General features: G+C 40.8%; 1 protein-coding gene across 1 annotated transcript in view; it reads right to left on the reverse strand.

Moving 5' to 3' along the window:
• Positions 1 to 21,920, reverse strand: part of ube2b (ubiquitin-conjugating enzyme E2B (RAD6 homolog)) — a 29,249-nt gene extending 7,329 nt beyond the window's left edge. Inside the window, exons 1-3 of the mRNA XM_079566392.1 lie at positions 21,673 to 21,920; positions 5,915 to 5,995; positions 2,833 to 2,858 (exon numbers count right to left, since the gene is read on the reverse strand). Of these exons, the coding sequence (XP_079422518.1) occupies positions 2,833 to 2,858; positions 5,915 to 5,995; positions 21,673 to 21,716 (151 nt within the window). The 5' untranslated portion in view covers positions 21,717 to 21,920. The remainder of the gene's footprint in view (positions 1 to 2,832; positions 2,859 to 5,914; positions 5,996 to 21,672) is intronic.
• Between the last annotated feature and the right edge of the window lie 2,009 nt (positions 21,921 to 23,929).

The following is a 23,929-nucleotide window of genomic DNA, read 5'->3' on the forward strand; positions in this document are numbered from 1 at the left end:
AAAAAAGGTATGTTATGGAATTCTTGATACAAATGAGAATAAAAATGGATTAGTGCGCATCATGGTGGCCTCAATAACTCTCTTGGATCAATTGTTCTGAGGGTTTCTGGCAGGTTTTCTGGATGGAATGTATGTGACTGTGGAGATTGTTCCACCAACAGTGAAAACCTAGCGGAAACCCGCAAAACAATTGATCCTGGAGAGTTACAGAGGCTCACCATCGACACAGCTACACACTGGGTCACTGAAAGGTCAAATCCGCACGGGTTTCCAGAGCCGTGGGAAGATATTTTAGTTAGGGGGCGCCGAGGGACAAAATTTAACCCCAAAATACTTTTTCTGTGCATATTTCCTATTTATTAACCTCTTGACTCCCGCCTGAACCGAGAGCATTTTCTCCAGTTCAGCTTTACCCAAATCCTGTAGGCCAGTGCAACGCCTCATTTGAAAGACCTACAAAACTAAATTGACCTTTTTCCTCACATCAGATTTTTTTTTTTCATCACTTTTTTTGTTGGGCAGTCGTCTCATTTTTGTAAAATTTTCGTGACTTTTTTGTCACTTTTTCGTCAAAATATTTGATTTTTTTGATCAAATCTTTATCACTTTTTCTAAATTTTTTGTCAAATTTTTCTCACTTTTTTGTCAAATTTTTGTCAATTTTTGTCATTTTTTGTCACTTTTTTGCCACTTTTTCTGGTAAAATTTTCACTTATCAGTCAAATATAGTGATGTCAAGATGAATTAAGAGTTTTAGGACCGACGATGATGATTGAATGACGTTGCCGATGGAAGAGTCCCAAAAGAATCATGTGCAGCTGCGGGTGTCAACAGATGGGTTCATTTGTTTAGGTCACGCTTTTGTAATTCTAGTCAACTGATGAAGATCTTATTATAGCAGACCTGTTGAAAACATTCACACCAGTTTGCTTCCTTTAGATATGACTAATAATAATATTCTATGACCCATTTATTATTTCTCAATCAATATTTTATTTATGTTTTGAAGATTGAAAAAAATCGACCCTTTAATAAATACATAAATGCACATATGTCTTGTTTTCTTGTAAACATTAGACAGCACTGTTAAGGATTTAACCTCTTAACTCCCACCTGAACGGAACCCATTTTATCCAGTTTGGGTTTACCCTAATCAAAAAGCTTCTTTGGAAAAAAACACCAAAACAGCTACAAAATATGAAAAGAAAACAAGGATGTAAACGCAACAAAAAAGTGACAAAAATTCAATAAAAATGTGACAAAAATTCAAACAAAAAGTGACAAAAATTCAATAAAAATGTGACAAAAATTCAAACAAAAAGTGACAAAAATTCAACAAAAAGTGACAAAAATTCAAACAAAAAGTGACAAAAATTCAAACAAAAAGTGACAAAAATTCAATAAAAATGTGACATAAATTCAACCAAAAAGTGACAAAAATTCAATAAAAATGTGACAAAAATTCAAACAAAAAGTGACATAAATTCAACCAAAAAGTGACAAAAATTCTATAAAAATGTGACAAAAATTCAAACAAAAAGTGACAAAAATTCAATAAAAATGTGACAAAAATTCAAACAAAAAGTGACAAAAATTCAACAAAAATGTGACAAAAATTCAACCAAAAAGTGACAAAAATTCAATAAAAATGTGACAAAAATTCAACAAAAATGTGACAAAAAGTCAATAAAAATGTGACAAAAATTCAAACAAAAAGTGACAAAAATTCAACAAAAATGTGACAAAAATTCAACCAAAAAGTGACAAAAATTCAATAAAAATGTGACAAAAATTCAACAAAAATGTGACAAAAATTCAATAAAAATGTGACAAAAATTCAACAAAAATGTGACAAAAATTCAAACAAAAAGTGACAAAAATTCAATAAAAATGTGACAAAAATTCAACAAAAATGTGACAAAAAATTCAAACAAAAAGTGACAAAAATTCAACAATAATGTGACAAAAATTCAACCAAAAAGTGACAAAAATTCAATAAAAAATGTGACCAAAATGAGGCGTTACACAGGCCTATGTAATAGCTAAAGAGGACAGAATGCATTTGGTTTAGGCGGGTGGTAAGAGGTTAAGGAATTCTCTGCATTTCTTTCTTAAAGGGATCATCTGTAAGTTTAAGTGTTGTACAAAGTTTATAGAGTGCGGATAATTGATCGCCTGGGTCTAAAATTTGGCATTACACAAGAAACATATTTATATACTTTTTTCATGACTCCCTCCTTTTCGATGGTTTCAGCATCCAATCAGGATCCCCGGTGCCATCACTTTGACCAATGAGACGAGCTTTTCCCGTGAACCGGCCTATCAGGTCCAATCAGGACGGGGAGGGGGATTTTGGGGAATTTTGATAATCGTGAATAATCAAAAAATTGTGATATTTTCTCTGAATAACTGTGCCATCCCCAAGTCAAGAATTGAACATATAAAAAGAAAAAAAGATCTTCCATAAATGAGGTGTCGTTGCAGAAATAATGGCCGTTCCTGGAAAGATGAAACCAGCCTGTGTTCGGAGACGATCAAGGCTTCCTTTTAGTTCTAGTCACATTTTAAAAACATGTTTTTCTCCGATTATGTAACAGCCGGTCGTCCTCAGACCGGCAGCGCGTCCGCCGTCTCCCACATGGTTTTCGCTCATTATTACCGCCCGAAGGAGACAGGACTTTGTAATAAAACAAAGCCGGAGCGGAGGGTGAAGGAGCTGAATCACTGTCGGAGCGAAACGCGGGCAAAGTTTCACGGACGACAGAAACCGGATTATTAACGGAGGCAGACTGTAACGCTACGTGTTCAAAGAAAAGAAGAAAAACAACTCACCGTCTTCGAATGGTGTCCCCACAGGTCTGCAAAAGAAAAAAAAAAGAGCAATTGTTGCACGTTTTGCGATTGTGTGAAGTCAAATAATCAAGAAACCGGAGTTGATAATCGCGATGCTACATTTTGACTCTACGGCTCAAAATTAAACCGACGGTTTGGAAATAAAACTTCCTCAATCCCTGATAACGTCCCAGTCAGGGCCAGGGCAGCCTCCAGTCGTTAAAGCTCAGAGGCTGAACTCTGGAGGTTCCTAGCTTTCAAATGAGGAATAGCCTGTTCACAGAAACTTGTGCCTGTGCGCAAATCTGAGCAAACCAAGTTCAGTTGCAGACGTTAAAGCCTCCGACACACACTCTTTAACCCCCGCCTTAACTGAGCACGTTTTCTCCAGTTTTACCCAAATCTGAAAGCTTCTAGGCCAGGGTGACACCACATTTGAAAGCTAAGACCGGCAAAACTCATCTAAGCTTCTTCCTTGTTTTTGTTATCAGTTTTTAGTCGTTTTTGCCACGTTTTCATTGCTTTTTTTTGGCTAAATTTTTTTTTTTTTTGTGTGTGTAATGTAACTGATCAAGCAAAACAAAACAAAAAAAACGGAAAACGAGGAAAAAGCTTAATGCGTTTTGGAGGTCTTGGCTTTCAAATTGGTGAAATGGAGAAAATGGGCTTGGTTAAGACGAAGTACTGTCACAGCATTTATAGCCTGGAAAAATCCAGACTCACTGGTAAGACTCCGCATCAGCTTGATTTCTACAGCGCAGCATATGCGAGTAAACAGGAAGTGAAGGAAGGGAGTGAACCAATCAGTGAAGGGCAGTCAGCGGCGTTATTAGTGGTTCTGTGACAACGTTGAAAAAGGATCATGAATCACAAAATCACCTCCTGCCGATGTGTTTTTGGTCATTTACCGCTGATTAGAGAAAAAAACTGGGCTCTCCTGGGCGCCGCCCGTAGATTGTTATTGAGGGGACGTCCGAATCCCACGCGTGACGCTGCTCGCGAACAACACGTGAACGCAAATGAACGATTCTGATGGCACAGATCTGTTTGAGTTTGGGAGAGAGCGAGCTCCCTGCCCAGACTGATGTCACCCGTGCAGAAAATATACAGAGGGGGGGGTCATTCTGGATGCCAGGCTACGGCATTTATGCTTCCACACGTTTATAATGTCCAGCCTGTGTTATCGAAAGCTACCACCAGAGGGCACTGGAAAAATGTACCAAAACAAGACCAAAGCAACAGCCGATTTTTACATCACCCTCACTGAGTGTAGTCAAGAAAGCAGCGGTGGTTTTCTTTGCAAATGGTTCAAATCACTTTGTAGAAGTTCAGCCGTTCGCTCTGCTTCACCTGTTGAGCCGTGTGCTACGACTCTGGATACATAAACCGCCTGACGGAGCGCACTGACAGGATTCACGGACAGACAGGATAGAAAGCTAAAGCTGTATGTGCATCCATTTCCAACGGAGAGGACGAATGGGTCTTTATGTGGGAAGAACCCACATAAAGACCCATTTTAACGATTAGTCGTAAAGATTGATCTGCACAATCATAGATTAGATCACAGACGACCAGAGCAATCGTTAAATGTGTTCTAGTTTTGCTCGCACAATTAGATAACTGAAACCGATCAGATCCTGCTATTATTCAGCTCGATTATAACATATTTTTAACAAACCACAACCATTAAAAAATTGCCATTATAAATATGATAGGTCTGAATGGACAATAGCTTTGAATTCCGACCTAAAAGGTACAAACAAGATGCAAATCTGTAAGACGCGGGCATTAAAGGAATAGGCCACCGTTTTTACATACTGAGATATGTTCTTACCTTAGCTTTGACGAGTTCTTTAGGACCTGTCTGATCTTCCCCCGTCCCTTCAGTCACGTAAACACAGCACAGACGGTGTTAGCATTTAGCCTCTCCCCCTCTCCACTATAGCTCCAAAACAGGTCAAGATAGAAGCTACCAAGCTCTTCCACGTTTACCAGGAGTAGTTCGAAATCCGCGCAGTAATCTTCACTTTACTGTGCGGATTTCGAACTACTCCTGGTATTATTACGCCTTACAATATAGTTCCCCCTTTTATCCGCTTAGAAAATCCACATTGTTTAATTTTGTGTACTTATACTTTGTAGTGGAACACTTCACGTAACCATATTTAAATAGGGAAAACGTGGAAGAGCTTGGTAGCTTCTATCTTGACCTGTTTTGGAGCTATAGTGGAGAGGGGGAGAGGCTAAATGCTAACGCCGTCTGCGCTGTGTTTACGTGACTGAAGGCACGGGGGAAGATCAGACAGGTCCTAAAGAACTCGTCAAAGCTAAGGCAAGAACATATCTCAGTATGTAAAAACGGTGGCCTATTCCTTTAAAAGCAGCTTTAATCATTCCCAAATGAACTGGAGTGACGTGTCTCGCCCCCTCGTCCTCCCTCTCCCCTGGTCGGTGTGAAAGGAGCAGGAGCCGACAGATGTCAGAGAGCAGAGGTAACAGAAACTCACGAGCAGAGGGACAGGGCACGGACTTGTGGGACATGGTTTCCTTTAATTTAATTTCGAAACCATTTTTTTTTTTACAAAGAGTTGCACTGATCCCAGTTATGCGGCTCAAGGTCATTTCTGAATGCGTCGTATTGAAATTGGACTATCTTATTTTCGTCCTAAATCAGCCGTTGCCGTCCCGTAGCAGGTTATGTAAGTCCAAACGTTCCTCGCCTCCTTCGACCTTTCAACTGGAAGCTCGATGCTGCTCCGACGTCTCCCGCTGAGAACCTATTCTCGGCCGCACAATCGCAGCCTGAACATGACGGGCCTCGTTCGGGGCGATGCAGCAGGAAACCAGGCCCCGGTGGAGAAGACAGAACAACCGCCACTAGAAGACTCTCATCAGCTAGTCGTTCCAAAATAATCAGAATGGTTTTTAGACTCAACTCTTCGATTTCTGCATTTCCAGGCATAAATCCTGATTGTGACGAATCTTTTGTAACAGCAGATAATTACTGTGGCTGTGGATGAAAAAGGGGGAGTCGTCTGCAGCCTCACGATTTCAGGGGGGAGAGGAACAGAATGTGACTCACCCAAAAATAACAGCGTTCCACAGCATTATGTTGTTCTCCGAGGGCGCCCCGCTCACTCCGGTCGGCGGGTCTTCTTGAAGTCTGAGGAGACGGAGAGAGAAGCATTTAAAGACGAGGCTAAAACTCAGAGAGATACGGAGAAGATTACAATGCTGAATCGTGTGAATAAAAGCAGACGTCTGCAGAAAGAGCTGCACCCAAGACCACATGGCTGAATATGTACAAGTCTCTGTGCTGTTTGAAAGTACTGCTTCCAATGTAAATATTAGGTGAAGTGAAGGCTTTAAAAAACAGCCACTTCTACTCTGTTCAAACAGCGTCTGGGACTCTCCCAGCAGCCAGTCCCGAAATCACAACGTTTTTGATCAAAAAATGTAACGGGTCATGGAAGAAAAGGCGGAAGGCGGAAACTTATAGTGGGGCAGGAGCGGAACAAGGCCAAGATTTAAAAAGGTACTGTTTGAATGATACAAATATCGTTGCAAAATCATCGACTGGACTGGGTTTTGGCAAAGTTGAGGATGTCCAGTCCAGTCGATGATAGGGCTGCTCGATTATTGAAAAAAAAAAAAATCACGATTATTTTTGGCATAATTTAAATCATGATTATTCAAACGATTATTTGTTGCCTTTAAAAAAAAAAGTCTTTATTTTATTTATATATTTATTAATAAAAAAAACTATGCTGAATATTTTCTGTTTTCTGAACGGTGACAAAAGTACAAATGATTTCAAGTTTGCCTCGGTTAAGGAGAGGTCTCTGTTTCACACCTGCCCCCTGCTGGCCAGCCCTCACACCTGCGCAAGCAAACTGAGCGGCGCGGCCTGATGACATCATCACACAGCGCCGTTTGTTTTTATGTCAGGCAAAAGCACGAGCCATGGCACGGGAAATGCGAAGGGAAAATAATCCCAGTGCCGTGAAATAATGCAAGTCTGCTTTGCAAAAAAATAGAAAAAAATTAAATTAAATAAAAAAATAAATTTAAAAAAAATCGATTACGCTAATTATGTAATCGTTCAGTGTAATAATCGAAATCGTAATCAAATTTCGATTAATTGCAGCCCTATGATTTAGCTTCTCTGCGATGGATACTCCCTGGACAAACGAGAGCCTTCACAAACATTGAAGCAAAATGTGCTTGAACGGAACACCCGCATTATGTTGCTTGATATAAGGGAAATTAACTTGTACACTTAAACATGTTGCACACTTAAACATCCGACACGTATCACGATACTCAGGGGCCGATCCGATACGTATTGTGATACAGCAAGTACTACAGAAAACAGTCACGTGTCCAAATGCCATTTAACATTTAGTCAAGTCTGAAGATTGAAAAGTGCATGAACACAAAAAGTAACAAAGTGCTGTTACTGTTACAGGAAAATAAAATAGTGTATTGAAAGTGCTGCGATGCTTGATAAAACCTTGATACTTGGTATAGCAGCAAAAAGTAACCACAAAGTCACCACAAACTGAACGAGAGCATGGTCAGATCAGATCTTTAGTAACGGCATGTGGGACGCACCATGTGTTTCTCTGATTGGTTAATCCACCTGTCGATCAGGCCCACTGGAACTCGCGGAGACAACGCCAAGTCCCAAACTACTCGTCTTTGTAAAGAGTTAGGAAAAGCCTGTCTGGCTGGCCGCGGTTAGCGTATACACACTTAACACAGCATGGTTGGAATCAAATGAATCAACAGATACCGGTCCGATACCCTCGGCCTACAGGAACATGTTGTGCTTGGTTTTCAAATTATGTAAGCTCACGTCCTCTGCAAACTAAACTTAAATAGGCCACCGTTTTTACATACTGAGATATGTTCTTACCTTACCTTAGACAAGTTCATTTGTACCTGTCTGGTCTTCACCCGTGCCTTCAGTCACGTAAACACAGCGCAGACGGCGTTAGCATTTAGCCCCTCCCCCTCTCTTCTATAGCTCCAAAACTGGTCAAGATAGAAGCTACCAAGCTCTTCCATGTTTTCCCTATTTAAATATGGTTACGTGAAGTGTTCCACTACAAAGTATAATTACACAAAATTAAACAATGTGGATTTTCTAAGCGGATAAAAGGGGGAGCTATATTGTAAGACGTAATAATACCAGGAGTAGTTTGGCATCCGCACAGTAAAGTGAAGATTACAGCACGGATTTCGAACTACTCCTGGTATTATTACGCCTTACAATATAGTTCCCCCTTTTATCCGCTTAGAAAATCCACATTGTTTAATTTTGTGTAACTATACTTTGTAGTGTAACACTTCACGTAACCATATTTAAATAGGGAAAACGTGGAAGAGCTTGGTAGCTTCTATCTTGACCTGTTTTGGAGCTATAGAGGAGAGAGGGAGAGGCTAAATGCTAACGCCGTCTGTGCTGTGTTTACGTGACTGAAGGCACGGGTGAAGATCAGACAGGTTCTAAAGAACTCGTCAAAGCTAAGGCAAGAACATATCTCAGTATGTAAAAACGGTGGCCTATTCCTTTAACACAGCATGGTTGGAATCAAATTAATCAACAGATGGTCCGTTACCCTCGGCCTACAGGAACATGTTGTGCTTGGTTTTCAATTATGTAAGCTCACGTCCTCTGCAAACTAAACTAAATATCCTGTCCACGCCGAGTTGTGTAGCTACAAAACCTGCCAACCCTGTAGTATCTAATAGATCTCTACACCACGTGCCTCTTGTACTAGTTAAGCGCTTCCCGATTTTCCTGATTCCAAACACCTAAATTACCAATCTAAAAGCATAATAGCAAAGGTGCATAAACTAAGGTGCTTTTCCAGCGACGGAGCAGTGCATGAGGCGAGCGGATCGACTGGAGGCAGGAGGCAGTGAGCTGAATCAAACAACACTTGTCTGCAGCATCATTATGAGTCAAGACACGGAGAGACACACTCCGTTTAACACCAGCGCCTAATGCAGCCATTTGGACACTCTTTAACATATGTGCGAGCGCCGAGCCACTCCTCGTGACCCCTTACCCGAAACGACCCACAGAGTTCACAACGTTTTCACACTTCTTAATTGTTCCATTTCATCATCAAGTAGTTTTAGTCTTTTCTGCGTTTTTTTTTCAAATCGAGGAGAATGGGCCAGACCTGTCGCAGTCTGGGGGAAAATATGGACGGCGCAATGCTGCAGTGCCTGTCAGGTCAATCCCAGGGAAACACTCGGCCCAAACAAACAGGAAGCACAGGATGGCACATGCGGCAGCTAGAGGAGAGGCCCTGGTGATTTTATGTGTAAAATCAGCTACAACGCTCGTCTAAAAGGACAAAACAGAAAGTCGCGAGGAGCCTCAGAGGACCAGGACACACGGGGATGAAGAGTTTAACCTTCGAAGAGGAAAACAATCGATCGCTATTTGGACCATGTGTTGTTTTGAGGCTGCTGTGGTGGATTAGCTGGACTCTAACAGTGAATTGTAAGTTTTATCGTCTTTTTTAAGAGTAAATGCGCGGTTTACTCATTTCTTTATGTAAATATTAAAATATAATATGTGGCGTTGTGGCTTTTTGAGGCTCCGCACACAAACATGTGCTCGTTGACGTCTCCTCTGCAGATGTTTGTTTGTAGCTTGGCCAGGTAAAGGGGTGACATCGGGATGTTATTGTGACTAGGAGTGTGCTCAAAAAAAATCGATACAGCAATATATCGTTGCGGGCTTTTAGACAATACTTTTACAAGAGGGAGAACACCATAGTAGTAAAGGCAGCATGATGTCAGAGGTGAGGGTTTTTGTGTTACTAGTAAGTAAGTAAGTAAGTAAAGCTTTTCACAAATAAAATCACAGTGCTGTTTAAGAGAATAGATAACTTTTACTCAAAGCCTGAATCAGGTACTGAATAAACAAAACTGCTCAGCACAGTCATACTGTTACTATTAAAAATAAATGCAAAGTACCAGGATAAAATAATTGGAAATGAAAATTGAATAATACTTTTAATTTGCATATAGCCTACTTTATTTTCAGAGAGTAACCTACTGTAGAGGAGCAGCCTGCAGATCTCCTAATTGTGACATTTTCGGCCATATCACGCTGTCCTAGGGGTCAGTAACATCAAATGTCTCACGATACATAGCGGTTGAGCCATTAGCAAGAAGAGTTCAAGTCCCAGAGCGTTCAAAACTAGGGCTGAACATTATATCACAAAAAATATTGTATTGCAATAATAGATAACACAATATATCCAATATAACCGCCAAAAATATATGGTGTTAGTTTTCTACAAATCTTTGGCGACCTTTCAAACCACAATCCTGATTTGGTAGCGACAACAGCCGTGCAGGTGAGAGGCCAGTCGGGGGAAAGCGAGTGCCAAGTACGGAGCATCGAGAGTGGAAAACCGCGTTCCCGGTGTATTTGACAGGGGCTTGGAGAGAAAAACAGAGATTAAAGTCTCTAATGTGATCCGTATGACTCAGACAACAGGCCCGCTCTATTTACAGCACATCTACGTCTCACCGACATCACGGGAGCATCACTTTGGCAGGAGCCACAGTCACAGCGGACTGGACCGGCGCCATGTTTGCTTGGACTTCTACCAAGTTATGGGGCTGAATTTCAGAAAAGAATATACATGTGACGAGTTCATATTCGCTGGTTCGGGGTTGGATTCCCGGGATGTCTGGGATTGTTCTGTGTGGAGTTCGAATGTTCTTCCTGATTTGATAAAGTCTCGTCATTTTGTACGGCATTTTCAAACCAGCATCAAAATCAAACTGAAAATAAAAGCTTCTTGTGTCCAGTAATCGCAGAACATTTATTCAGCGTTGAAAGCAGGGAATGCTCGACAATGTATCTGAACTTGCGGTCTCGAGCCGACCCGCCCTTCTTTGTGCGAGGGGTGCGTGGCAACCGCGAATGTCAACAGATCCAACCCGGCTGATCGGGGCAGGTCACGTAGTTTCTGTCATCAAACCTTGCGTAATGAAAGAACAATAGCATTAGTGCGATCAAAACAGAACAGCTCAACTAGACTCGTAAGAAGATGTTCAAATGTGGATCTTAAGTTCAAAGCATTCAAGTAAATTCAGGCCATTGGAAAACTCGGAGCATGTAGTTTCCGAGCGATCAAAATGTCAAAATGATGGGAGAAATTGAAAAAAAAAATTGCTGAACTAGATCGAGACCCAACATGTTCTGAAATGCAATTCGTGAATGGGTTTAACGGTTCATATTCCGGTTTTCTCTCAAATGTTAAAACAAAGGTCGACCAATATGGGGTTTTTTTTAAGGCCGATGCCAATTTGGGGGGATTTTTATGTTGATGTTGATATACACGGCCAATATATTTGACCGATTTTCCCAAATGTCTTGTGTATAATCCTGTGTATGATGCTTCTGAACTGTAAAAAAAGGTAGGGGGCGCTTTGTTAGGGACATAGAGCTGATTTATTCAGGACATTCATAGTAGATACTTCAGCTCGTTTGAAAGACGAGAAGTTTCTAGTCCATGTCTTATGGTTCCAAAATGATAAAGAAAAGTCTCCAACATAAATATAAAACTAACCGATTTTCATGGCTATGTATCGGTCGACCTCTAATGGTCATGCTCCTGGGGGAGATCGAAATGTGCAAAGAATTTGATTTAAAAGGCTGGCTCTTCTCCATCTCATGTTCGAAGCGTTAAGGAAATGTGGAAATATAATATTTCATTATATTTAATCATATTCTTCATGTCAATTGTATATCATTACTGCAAGCTACCAAGGGTTAAAGTAAATAAGTTTGTCTTCCTCCCACTCCTGTTCGAGCTAAAATGTTATTTTATTCTGTTGGCCAATTATAGGGGCAAAGGAAGTGTGTTGTATGTAAAGGTAAAGATCATGGGCAGATAATGCTTGTACCCTTGTCTCTGTATTTGTTTTTGAACACTGTTGTATAGTTTTGTTTATATAGTCCCTATAACCTGTCACTAAGTAGACCTGTGGTTCCCAACCCATTTCAAAAACTATGGCCACTCCAAATGTGTAAAAGAATGAAAGCTAAAAATAATTTCAAACAAACTGCAATTGGAGTGTTTGATGCACCCGTGCTCCTTTCTTATAAACTACAACGACAATATGTTCGCTAAACTCGGTTTGGGTCACGGTGCAGGACCCGTGGTTTGGTGCATCACGGTGCAAGCGCAATCTAAAAAATAATAAGTAGGTTTTGAACTGAAATAGCCTAATGATCGTTGTTAGACAGTATTTATAATCTTAGAATAAAATTGGCAATGCGTTCAAAGCTGCTTTATAATAAAATGTACCTCTGGGCTCACAATACGTGAAAGCAAAATAGAAAACAAATGGTACAGCAGCAAAGTAAAAAAAAGACAAAAACTACGCAGTGCAGGCCATGCGCTCGTGAAGTGGTAGTGTCATTTTCGCTTTCCGCACACGGAGGCTGAAGCTCTCGGAGCAGCGCGTTTGATTTGAAGCTCGTGTTTGGTCAGGTGTTTGGGCAACTTTCTGCGTGTACTTTTTTTCGGAGACAAAGCTTTTGAGACGGCATATGGCCAGGATTGGAGCTTACGCATTTGTCTCTGACATTACGCAGCACTGGATCTATAATGAACCACAGCCTCGGTCACTGCAGGAGAGACTCAAACAAAGACACAGATGTCATGTGTTTTGGAGGATGTCACTGTACCTGTGCGGAGCGTCTGCAGCTGCAGTTTAGCGTGAGTGACGATGACACACATCGCCCTGTTTGGACGCGCACACGCACGGCAGTCAGATCTCGCGCACTCGCGTTGTTGTGATACTGGGTTGTCCTCAGACAGCAGCACCGCGGTCCATATGGACCCGTGCCCAATGCCCGCGGCCGGTGGGACGGTCACATGGGGGCCACCCGCGGAATTAACATGGCGGCGCCCTTATGGAGCTAAGCCCCGCCCTACTCGTGATTGCGTTTTATATTATAGATTAAACCATGCTGAATATTTTCTGTTTTCTGCACAGTCATAAAAGTACGAATGATTTCAAGTATGCCTCGATTGAGGAGAGGTCTCTGATTCATACCTGCCCCCTGCTGGCCAGCCCTCACACCTGCGCAAGTAAATTGACATGCTTTGCTTCGTGAAATGTTCTGCACACAGCCAGCGCCCGGGCAAAGGATATGAGAGGCTTTACATGTTATGTCGCTCTTCAGCAAAAGTACTTATCAGTTATCACAAAACAAATACAAATACAAAATTTCCTTCACGCAGCGCTGCTAGTTCAGTGGAGCAGACGCGCTCAAACAAACAAACAAACCGTGCAGTAGGGACTTTCCGCACTTCAGATGAACAAGCGGGAGGGCATCCTAAATATTGTTTTATTTACTAAAACTACTACTGTTTTTTGATTTTTGGAATGCATTGTTCTGAAGTGCTGTCTTATCGGTCAATTTGTTGTCGTATGCCGTATTTTGTGTTGTTTTATAATCCTATCTTGGTGTTAGTTTGTCAAATGTATTGTAGCTGTTGAAATTGTATTGAATACTTCAATTAAAATAATGTCTTTTTTTTTTTTTCAATTATGCTATTTTGTTATCATTTAGTAATCGAAATCGTAATTGAATTTCTATTAATTGCACAGCCCTACTGGAGTTTGAATAATAAATCACCCGAAAAGCACTTTAATATTTAAGGATGTAAGCTAATGCAGCAGCAACATTCGGTGTTTAGCACTGGCAGTAGCACAGCTCAAGTTAGCATTTTTGATCGGTTGTACAAAAACCTGGGAAAAGTTCTCACCGTCATTGATCTGTGGGACAAAGGAGCAAAACAGTTCATGAAAACCCCAAACCTTGGTAGAGAAAGTAAATATGTGAAAAAGCAAGACTCTGCTCACAGTGCTCATTCTAAACATGTTCAGGAGCATTCACGTCTTTTTTCAGATTGTGATTTCGATTCGATTGCGATTAACTGTGCGTGCTGCAGGTCAAGTTCAGAGAGCGTCTGTGGAACAGGTTGAGGCAGGTTTAGAGAGAGCTTAAGGCTGCAGCAGACCCAGGTGTAGGGCCTCTCTCTCTCTGTGAGGACTCAGATTCTTCTTTAAGCCCTGAGCTGCAGACAGACCCAGCGCAATTAACCTCATTCAGAGTAAAGCTGCCACAGAGAAGGCACTGCCGTTTGTACTAGTTATACGCTCTGTGTCGTCTGGCTAAGGGAACTGTGAGGCCGAGGGTGTGTTTTCAGAATGAAGGTGGGTGTGTTACTACCCTCACCAGATGGGTATATAACTCAGCCTGCTGCCAAAGGTTTATTGGTGCTGACAAAGCCTCCTGAGGTGAGACGAATGATCAACACTAAACCAACCCCGAACAACCAACAGCTTAAGGGGTTTTTATTGACTAAAAACACAATCTTTTTTTCCATAGCAACCGAGATAAACCAAAATGGAGTAAAAAAGTGTTAGTGCTTTTAGCTAGGGCTGTGCAATTAATTGAAATTCGATCACGATTTCGATTATTACACTAAACGATTACGAAATTAGTCAATTTTAGTCAATTTTTTTTTTCTTTTTCATTTTTTTCTGGCAAAGCAGACTTGCTTTATTTCACGGCACTGGGATTATTTTCCCTTCGCATTTCACGTGCCACGGCTCATGCTTTTGCCGAACATAAAAACAAACGGCGCTGTGTGATGATGTCATCAGGCCGCGCTGCTCAGTTTACTTGCGCAGGTGTGAGGCCTGGCCAGCAGGGGGCAGGCGTGAAGCAGAGACCTCTCCTTAATCGAGGCAAACTTGAAATCATTTGTACTTTTGTGACTGTTCAGAAAACAGAAAATATTCAGCATAGTTTTTTTTATTTTTAAGAAATATATAAATAAAATAAAGACTTTTTTTTTAAAGGCAACAAATAATCGTTTGAATAATCGTGATTTCAATTATGACAAAAATAATCGTGATTAGTATTTTTTCAATAATCGAGCAGCCCTACTTTTAGCTCTACCCTTCTTTAATTAGCTCTGCATATGTCAGGTTCTAATCCTTGGAATTGTGATTTAGTTTGATGGATGATACCAGTGGAAATTATAGTAGATACATTTTAGTGCGTATTTGAACTCGCATGGCGCCTTCACTTTTCCATCACACTATGACGCTCCAGGATCAGTTGTGTTTCAGGGTTTCTGGTTGGTTTTCTGGGTGGAATGTATGCGTAACCATGGAGATGGGTTCCATCAGCAAAGAAAAACCTACCAGAAACTAGCGCTGGGCGATATACGATTTGATTTTTCCCCCAATTAAAAACAAAATTACTGCCGATTGTTAATACTGTTTGTGCATCGAGAAACCTTGAAAAATAACAAGGGCAAGTCTCTGTGTAGTTTCCAACAAAGATTTAAAATTAATAATAATTAAAAATAATAATAATAATGATAATAATAAAATAGCATTTCTGAAAAAACATTTTTATTAATTTATTTCATTCAAAAGTGACATCTTACCATCACAACACCGTCAAGCCAATACAGTATGAATGAAACAGAGCAGAGGAGAACAAGTCATATAACATCTGAATCAATTTGAATCGATTTTTAAATCAAATAGATTAGATTTTAGAATAGATTTTATGCCCAGTCCTATCGGCAACCCTAAAAACAGCTGATCCTGGAGCGGTCACTGTGTTGGAAAGTACAGTACCACATACAGCTGGGTCATTGAGGGGTCACTTTTTTGTGCATAAAAAGTTCCATTAAAGTGCCTTTAATTATGAAAAAGTAAAAAAAAAAAAAATGGTGTGACATAGATAAAGGGTCCATAGAATTCTGCATGGCAACAAAATGTTCAGAGCTCGGTGCGTCACTCACTTCCTGTCAGTTCCAATAATGATTACTTCCGTATTCCTTAATAATAAACATTGCATAAATGTTTTAAAATCTAGCATAAATTGTCTGTCCAACTTTGTTTCCTCGTGTCATATGCACTTTAAGGCAGACATACTTGTGGAAAGTTATATTGATGAAATTCCTCGAGGCCTGATAACCTGAGAGTTAAAAATAGTCTGAATAGAGCGCAGAGAACCAGCAGCCAGCTAAGGTGAAACCAAGACTTCACTTACATTACATTTTGTTCAAGGCTCCAACCCACATGGCACATCCAGACAACCCAACAGCATTAAACAGTGAAGGGCACCGAAACAAAGACAACTGATCTGTAACGGAATACATTTCACTCTAGGTTAAATACCAAATCCACTCGTCATAGTGATGGTCGGTCACGAACGAGTCGGTGCGAAGAGCCGGCTCTTTTAAGTGAACGATGAGTCTCACGCATGAGCCGTTTTTTTTGTAAGTTTGCATGTTTATAAAGCTCCACATGCACCGCTCTCTGCTACACTCACCTCAGAGAGAGAATAGAGAAAGACTAAAGACTAGAGGTGGGCATAGATTAATTTTTTTAATCTAGATTAATTTTGAAATTAATCTAGATTAATCTAGATTAAAATGGCTCGCTTGAATTCTGCCGAAGCCATTCAGAATATGTGTGCTACCCAAATAATGACTAAAAGTAAGTCATTATTTAACTGTTTACAGTCAGTAGCTTTGTGACAAACTAAATCTCTTCTGCACACTATGACCTGCTAAAGAAAAAAGTCTCTCGCATGGGACAGTTGTGGCAGGAGTCCCTAAGTATTTATTTACGGGTAATGTGGGCCCTTTTACCAGATCAGAAAATATAGGCCTCTGTTTGTGAGCGTGGGAAACATGTGCGCGTCTCCTGATTGGTCAACAGTGTCACGTGATCACTGTCACAACAACGCAGCTCATGTTGCAGCAGCTGCTGCTACTACGAGCTTCAACCTGGCCATAATTCTGTCAAAATGGAGATAAACGTCGACAACACGAAGATGCGGGACGTATTTCTTTGGATTTGATCAGAAAAGGAAACGGGCGGAGCGGAGAAAGAGAAGCTAACGGACTCGGAGAAAAGGAGCAGGAACGTTCGTCTCCAAACTCTAAGTGCTGCGGTTAAACTCTGCTCGCGGTTGAAATTTACCTGGAAAAGGCTCCCGTGAACTTCTGGTGATAAAGTTGCGCTGTTACGTGTGGGGCTGCAGCCATGAAATGAGTTGTTTACGTCGCTGTTTTGAAAGAGGGAGGCGCTGCGGTGTTTTTCTGTCTTGATTTCACTCTGTCATTGGCCGCTGCTTCTGTGTGTCGCTTTGGAGACGCTATATTCACTCACGTTTCTCCTGTGCGTCCGAAATTGGGCATAAAAGTCGTGTAATGTGAGCTGACCTTAAAATATCACGGTGAAAGTCATCATAGCTTGTAGAGTATAGACCCAGCTCCCAACCCAGCTTTGAGAATAGATTAACGGCGATATTTTTTTTATCGCCCGATAAGAGTCTCGCGTTAACGCAGCACGTTAACGCAGATAACGGCCCACAACTACTAAAGACTAAAAGAGAAAGAGAATAGGATTAGAGAGAGAGCGAGGTAAAAAATCTGCAGCTGCAGCCCAAACGAACCTGCGGTTTACACAAAATCAAGATCTCTACAGACTAAACTAATCCATAAAGGGAGTCAGTACACATCCAGCTTTAAGTCACTTTCTATTTGAGAAAAATCCGCCTTATATTTGAAGTTTTATGGTTAGATGGAACTACGATGGGTTTGTGGAGTGAAAAGTAAACAATGTGATAACGTGCGCTGCGGTGATACGTCGCAATGTCGGCCTTTTCCTCGTGTGTGTGAGCCCAATATACAAAAGAAACAAAAGCAGAAGTGCAGGAGTCCTGATAAAGTCTGGAGTCTGTATTCCTCTCTCAGTGCGAGGTGCAGCAGCTACAGACTGAGCAGGGCCGGAGCCGACACAAACAGCAGAGGGACTGGGGAGAAACACTAAGGACTTTTACTGCAAATAAAATTAGTACTTACATGAAACTAATACCAGCTTTAAAAATGTTTGTTGCTATAGTACACACGGTTCCACAACCTAAAAAAATATATATATATATACTTCCTGAAGACGACGGCACAGACCACGACACATTATCACATTATTACTATTATAGCAATGAAAAAATAAAATCTGAATCATCTTCTGTCCCTTTTAAATTTCTTTCTTGATGACAGTTATTGTTTTGTGCAGGGAGTAGTCGAACAAACCATAAATGAAAATCTCTGCTAAACTTATTAAACTTACTCTGATATTTAAAGCAGTACTAAGTAACTCTTCCCCCTAGAGGCCATAAGCGCAACTGCAGGTGTAGTAGCAAGTTACGATTTTTTTACTTATTAATTGTCTTGGAGAGTAAATACTACGCTGACAGGAAAGGCGAAGGGAGAGAGGGTTACTGTGCATCCAATTATACAATGGAAATATTTTTTTTCACTCAAACTTGGCTGTAAATACTGTTTAAAGTGACGTTAGCCCGCAGTTAGCTTTGCCCGTTAGCATGTTAGCTTCTTCTTCGTGATTCCATTAGTGTGTATTGCTTTCTCCGCACCGGTGCCAGTCAAGTTGCAAACATGGTTTTCTGTCCAGAGACACTAGGGGAAGATGAAAGACCCGCCAATCATCCCATAAACACTTGTATTACCCCCACAGGGACTACGAAAAGGATTTATTAAAGGTAAACACGTTACTTAGTACTGCTTTAAAGTGAATTGGTAAAAAAAATGAAGAGCCATCTGGGAGCCAAAAGCACTGGCTCTTTTTGGTGAGCCGATCCAAATGATCCGGTTCACCAAAAAGAGCCGAAAAACTCATCATTATCTTGTCAACAGATGGAGGAAACGCACTTGCCAACAAAAGAACCCCCGAGTATCAGAGCAAATCATGCAAACTTGACACTCATTTGGCTTCCGTTTGCCCTGCTGTGGCCTTACTGTCACATGGCTTGCATTTCCTCTTTTATTATTATTAAGTCTAAGATTTGCCAATTGGGTTGCATGAGTCAAATGCAAATTGAGAGTGCACCTTAATCTTAACCTTGACTAAACAACAGCAACTTTCCCCAATTTCCAACTAACTTCTGAGTTAACCACATGTGCTGATCGCGGAGGGTGGATCTGCGTTATACTCCACCGCCAAGGGACCGGCCGGGCAGAGTAGGGTTACCGACACTGTATCCTCGCTGCTTTCGAAGGCTGTCGCTAGGAATATGGCTTAGCATCTTTTTCTACAGGCAGGCGGGAGTGAAGAGCTCTCATTAAGGGGGGCAGATGGAGCGCGCCATTGAATTGGGATTGATATGGAGTTGATAGTTAGGGTAGGGGCAATGGATAACTGAGGTTCTTTTCTGCATGAGGGAATGGAAAATGGATACTACGACGTTAAATATGAATATTACCGGTATGTCTGTGAGAAGAGCAATTATTTAGCTCAAATGTAACCGTCAAGGTTTTTACGACACTGGAAACGATACAAGGGCTAAAAGGACTTTAGAGTCATTTTTTTGTTCCTTTCTTCATCCCTTTTTTCCCTTTGTTTTTTGATGCTTTTTTTGTCGTTAGGGCTGAACGATAAGGACAAAACTTCATGTCTCGATATTTATGCCAGACATCTCGATATCGATACGATAAACTACAGGATTGGTGAAAACCAAGCATTTTCCAGAAAAATAAAAACATCATAATACAAAAGAGTCTTGAATGTTCATATAACGATATATCTTTCTGCCCTATTTGTCGTGTTGCTTTTTTTTTTCGTGCTATTGTTGCTTATCCAGTAACGTTTTGTTGCTTTTTTGTGGCTCTTTATATCGTTGTATTATCATCCTTGTTTTTGTCGCTATTTTGACACTTTGGCTTTACTCAAATCTAAAGGTTTCTTGAACAAACAAGAGAAAATGTGCTCGATCCAGGAGGGGGTAAAGAGGTCAACCGTTCCATGTTTATCGATACCAGCAAGTATCAGAATTATACAATATCTTTTTGTCAATTTATTGCGTCGTATAGATACAGACGGCATCTCTGGAATCGCCCATATATGGTCATGTTTGAAAACAGTTAAGGGGGAAAACAATTTTGAAAAAATCTAAACTTTCTCTAATTACTCAAAAACTACTTTAACAAATGCTGAATTATGAATATAGTTTTCTACTAAATAAAGATACAAAGACATGGGGAGGAGCAAAGTGGTTCAACAGTCCATAAATACACAAAAAAACGGAGAATGCTAACATAATGCTACATGTTAGCATCGGGCTAATGCTAACGGTTAGCTAGCGCTTGCTACAACTGCCGTTTTTTCACTTCTACAGAACAATCTGCTGTGAGAAAATATCCAAATGGGCCCGATTTACAATGGACTGTATTTGTATGTGATAAATAAGTTCATATTCCACCAGAAAATGGCTAAAAAGAGTGGAAAATTGAGTTTCCCTAGAGATTCTATTTTCCCCCTTGGCGAGGCCACGCCCCCTTCTATGACGAGATGCCGTCTGTATTGGCCTCTAGAGAGGGGAAGTCTACAGTTACCATGGAGATCGGCCATCTTTGCAGCTGTTAGCATACATTTCCATTGACTAACATTAGCTAAAAACTGTTTATAAAGTGGAGAAAATAGCCGTGGAACAGCTCCGTTAGCTGCTGAGTTACTCCTGGTAAACACATCTAACTCACTGTGGTGTCCAAGTGTTTTAATGTGAACAATAACTCCAGTATTTTAACTTCCAAAATCTCCATTAGTTTACAATTGCTGCTAATCCCATAATGCTTAGCGATATGACGTCACATTCCCGAACTCTATAAGCATAAACATGCGAGAAACATTGAATTTCGCGTTTACATTTCAATTGAAAAGTTATTACTGGGTAATGCTAGACTAAAACAGGCATGTTGCATAAAAACTAAGTAAGCTTTAGCACATGGCAGCATTTGACGCTCCTTCACAAGAAAAACAGCAAAGCAGCACTGAGCAGACGCAGCAATATGTTTCTAAATAGTAAGGCCTTTCCAGTGCTATTAGACTTTAGTGTAATTTATGAAGAGTGGGCTAGCTACGCCCAAAGCACAGAACAAGCTAAACTGTTGCAAAACAAGACGAAACTCAAGTCCCTGGACACCCATCAGAGGATTGAGCAATAGAGAGCGCCACATGTGCGCAAAACATCACCACCAGCGAGAAGACAGAAGGAAACTCAAAACATGAAGAACGCTTCATATGTTTGTCTTGCTTTGAGAACTACAATAGATGTCATACCTTTGTTACAGAGTGGAGCCTGATAAAATACAAACTGATTACTGACCAATTGTTTGCCATTATTTTTTTTATTTTTTTCGGGTACACTCCATTTGTGTCGCTTGTAAATGTACACCTTTGTCTAAAACGAATAGCACTAGTCATAGGTATTGGAAAAGAAAAGCAAGGGCAGCTTTCCAGACATTATCATCATTTTTGCCATGAAACGCAATAACTGTGTCGAATCTGCTCTCGCTGAACCATGCCGTTCTACGATCATTTGATTAGCGGCTACAGAATTCCAGAATATTCCGTCTGGCTCGGTGTCCAGCTGATAATTGCACCTTATATAAACAACAGTGGTTAATGAAGACAGTGTTGGCTACTGGAAAACAACGAGCCTTTGTCATAATCCGGGCGCAAACACGGCACGAAAAAAACAAATAAAACGCGTGACATCTTCACTAAACGAGCACAGAAGCAGCAGAGGCGCGAAACGTGCGGGTTATTTCACGTTTGCCCTCGTTTACCATGGAGATTTAAAGCCTTTGCGTTGCCAACAGCTGCTAGGCTAATGCTAAGCTAACGCTGTTAGCAAACAGAAACGGGGGAAGAAAGAGCAAAATACTGCGGTACCTTTTAAAATCCCTCATGAGTCGTCGTCTGGCCGGGGTCGACATGGCTCAAAGTGAATGTTTAAGAAACTAAAGAGAGAGTTCGGCGTGTCTACGGCCCCCGCAGAACGATAAAATCGGCGTTTTCTTCCGTGCTTTCCTTCCCTTCTTCCGCCGCCACCGCCGCTCGCAGCGCTTTTTCTTCTCCCCAAAACAACTCGTCAACCTCGGCTTAGCTTCTTGCGGTGACGTCGGTGCGGCGGATGTACAGCCCCTTTTAATGCCACACAAGGATGTTTTTACAGACTTGTGAGGAAATATTGTGGTTCAAAAGTGTCGCAGTCACTGGGAACATGTTGAGTCAGATTGGCAACATCAGTTTTAAAAGGAAAAACAACAACATTAATAATAAAGTAGACAGGTGAGGATTGCAAACACCCAATAATAGTTGATACGAGGTAGATTGCATGTTTTTTTTTTTTACCTGTGTTCTGGACATTGGCAACACATATTTGATACACAGGGACTGATAAAGAAAAAAGCGTGAAGTGATCAGGGATTAGGATTCCTTAGCTATTTGTTGCTATGGTAACAACAAACGAAAACAACTGTACTTGGCTTCTTTTTCTGGGAGGCATGATGGTGGCTCACAAAGTTGATCAAATGTATGCATACACACTTGGATATTATTATTTAAAGATAACAAATGCTATTAAAAAGTACTTTTTTAAACCACTTCTTGCATGGAAGAACTAAATGCTAAACTACTTAGTGAAAGTAGGATTAAAGCAGTAAGTGTTTACCTTAATAAATCCTTTCCGTAGTCACTCTGGGGGTAATACAAGTGTTAATGGGATGATTGGGGGGACTTTCATCTTCCCCTGGTGTCTCTGGCCAGAAAACCACAATTGCAAGTTGGCTGCCACCGGGCAGGTGTCACCAATACACACTAATGGAATCACGATGAAGATAAGCCTTTATTGATCTCACAATGGAGAAATGTACTTGTTACATTTAGCTCTTAGAAACACTCAGGGCAAAGAGGTAATGAGATAATGACTACCAAGGACTTTGTGGGGACAAAAAGTAGGCTATAAACAGTAAATAATAAAGAAACAGACTATAGTAAAAAATGTTATAGTCAGTATCAGCAAGCCAGGTTTACATCATAGTGCAAGTGGTTGATAAAGTGACACAGATAAGTGACGCAAATACAGGGATTATTGCATGTATTCTGCAAAGGGGTTATTGCACATGTTACTTTACAGCCTTGTTGTAGAACTCTAGCAGCAGTGGGGATGAAGGCCTTGCGGTAGCGCTCCTTCTTGCACTGAGGGTGTCTCAGTCTGCCACTGAAAGAGCTGCTCAGCTCCTCTACAGAAGAAGCTAACAGGCTAACTGTGGGCCAAGTTTGAGTGAAAAAAAAGATCATCTCCATTATCCCTCTCTCCCTTTGTCTTTGCTGTCAGCACAGTATCTACTCTCACGGACAATTAATGAGTAAAAAAAACGCAACTTGCTACAACACCAGCAGTGGCGCTTATGGCCTCTAGTACTGCTTTAAAAGGACGGATGCGTTCATTTTATTGAATTATATTTCAGTTGGAGGGCTGAAAGTCCTTTTCACAGACCAACATCACGCTCATGTATTTCAATGTTATCACCACTTTTGGACGCCTTTATGAGGAAATGATTAGAGCTAGTTCATATGTGCTGAAATATGTGAATTGTCCAGGACGTGCAGAGAAATCACTAGTAATCTAAGACTGTCTGGTTTTCCCTGCCAAAATAATGGCCATACGCCGGTGGAAATCACAAAAGGGCCTATTAGTACTGACATTTATGAGCAAAAAAACAACAACCTATATGGATATTTTGATATCATATGATCAGACATGGATAACAAGCCAGCTATTCAAAAGTTGAATAGAAAATCCCAATAATGGTGTGGACTCTTGACCTCACAAGCATAATATGACTGCCAGGACTGGACGTATTTGCATATTATAACTCTATGGCTGGATGTTTGATCCAATATATTCCAATTATTTACATCTACAGATTGGACACAAGATGAGGATGTGGCACAAGAAGCGTTTAACCTCTTAACCCCCACCGTGACCGAGTGCGTTTTCTCCAGTCCAGTATTACCCAAATCTTAAAGCTTCTTGACATGAGAGCTTACAGCCTAGGCCAGTGTAACACCTCATTTAAAAGCTAAGACCTACAAAACTCATCTAAGCTTCTTCCTTGTTTTTGTTTTAGTCAATTTAATTGCT

This window comes from Gobius niger, assembly GCF_951799975.1.
Source record: "Gobius niger genome assembly, chromosome: 11".
Lineage (NCBI taxonomy): Eukaryota > Metazoa > Chordata > Actinopteri > Gobiiformes > Gobiidae > Gobius > Gobius niger.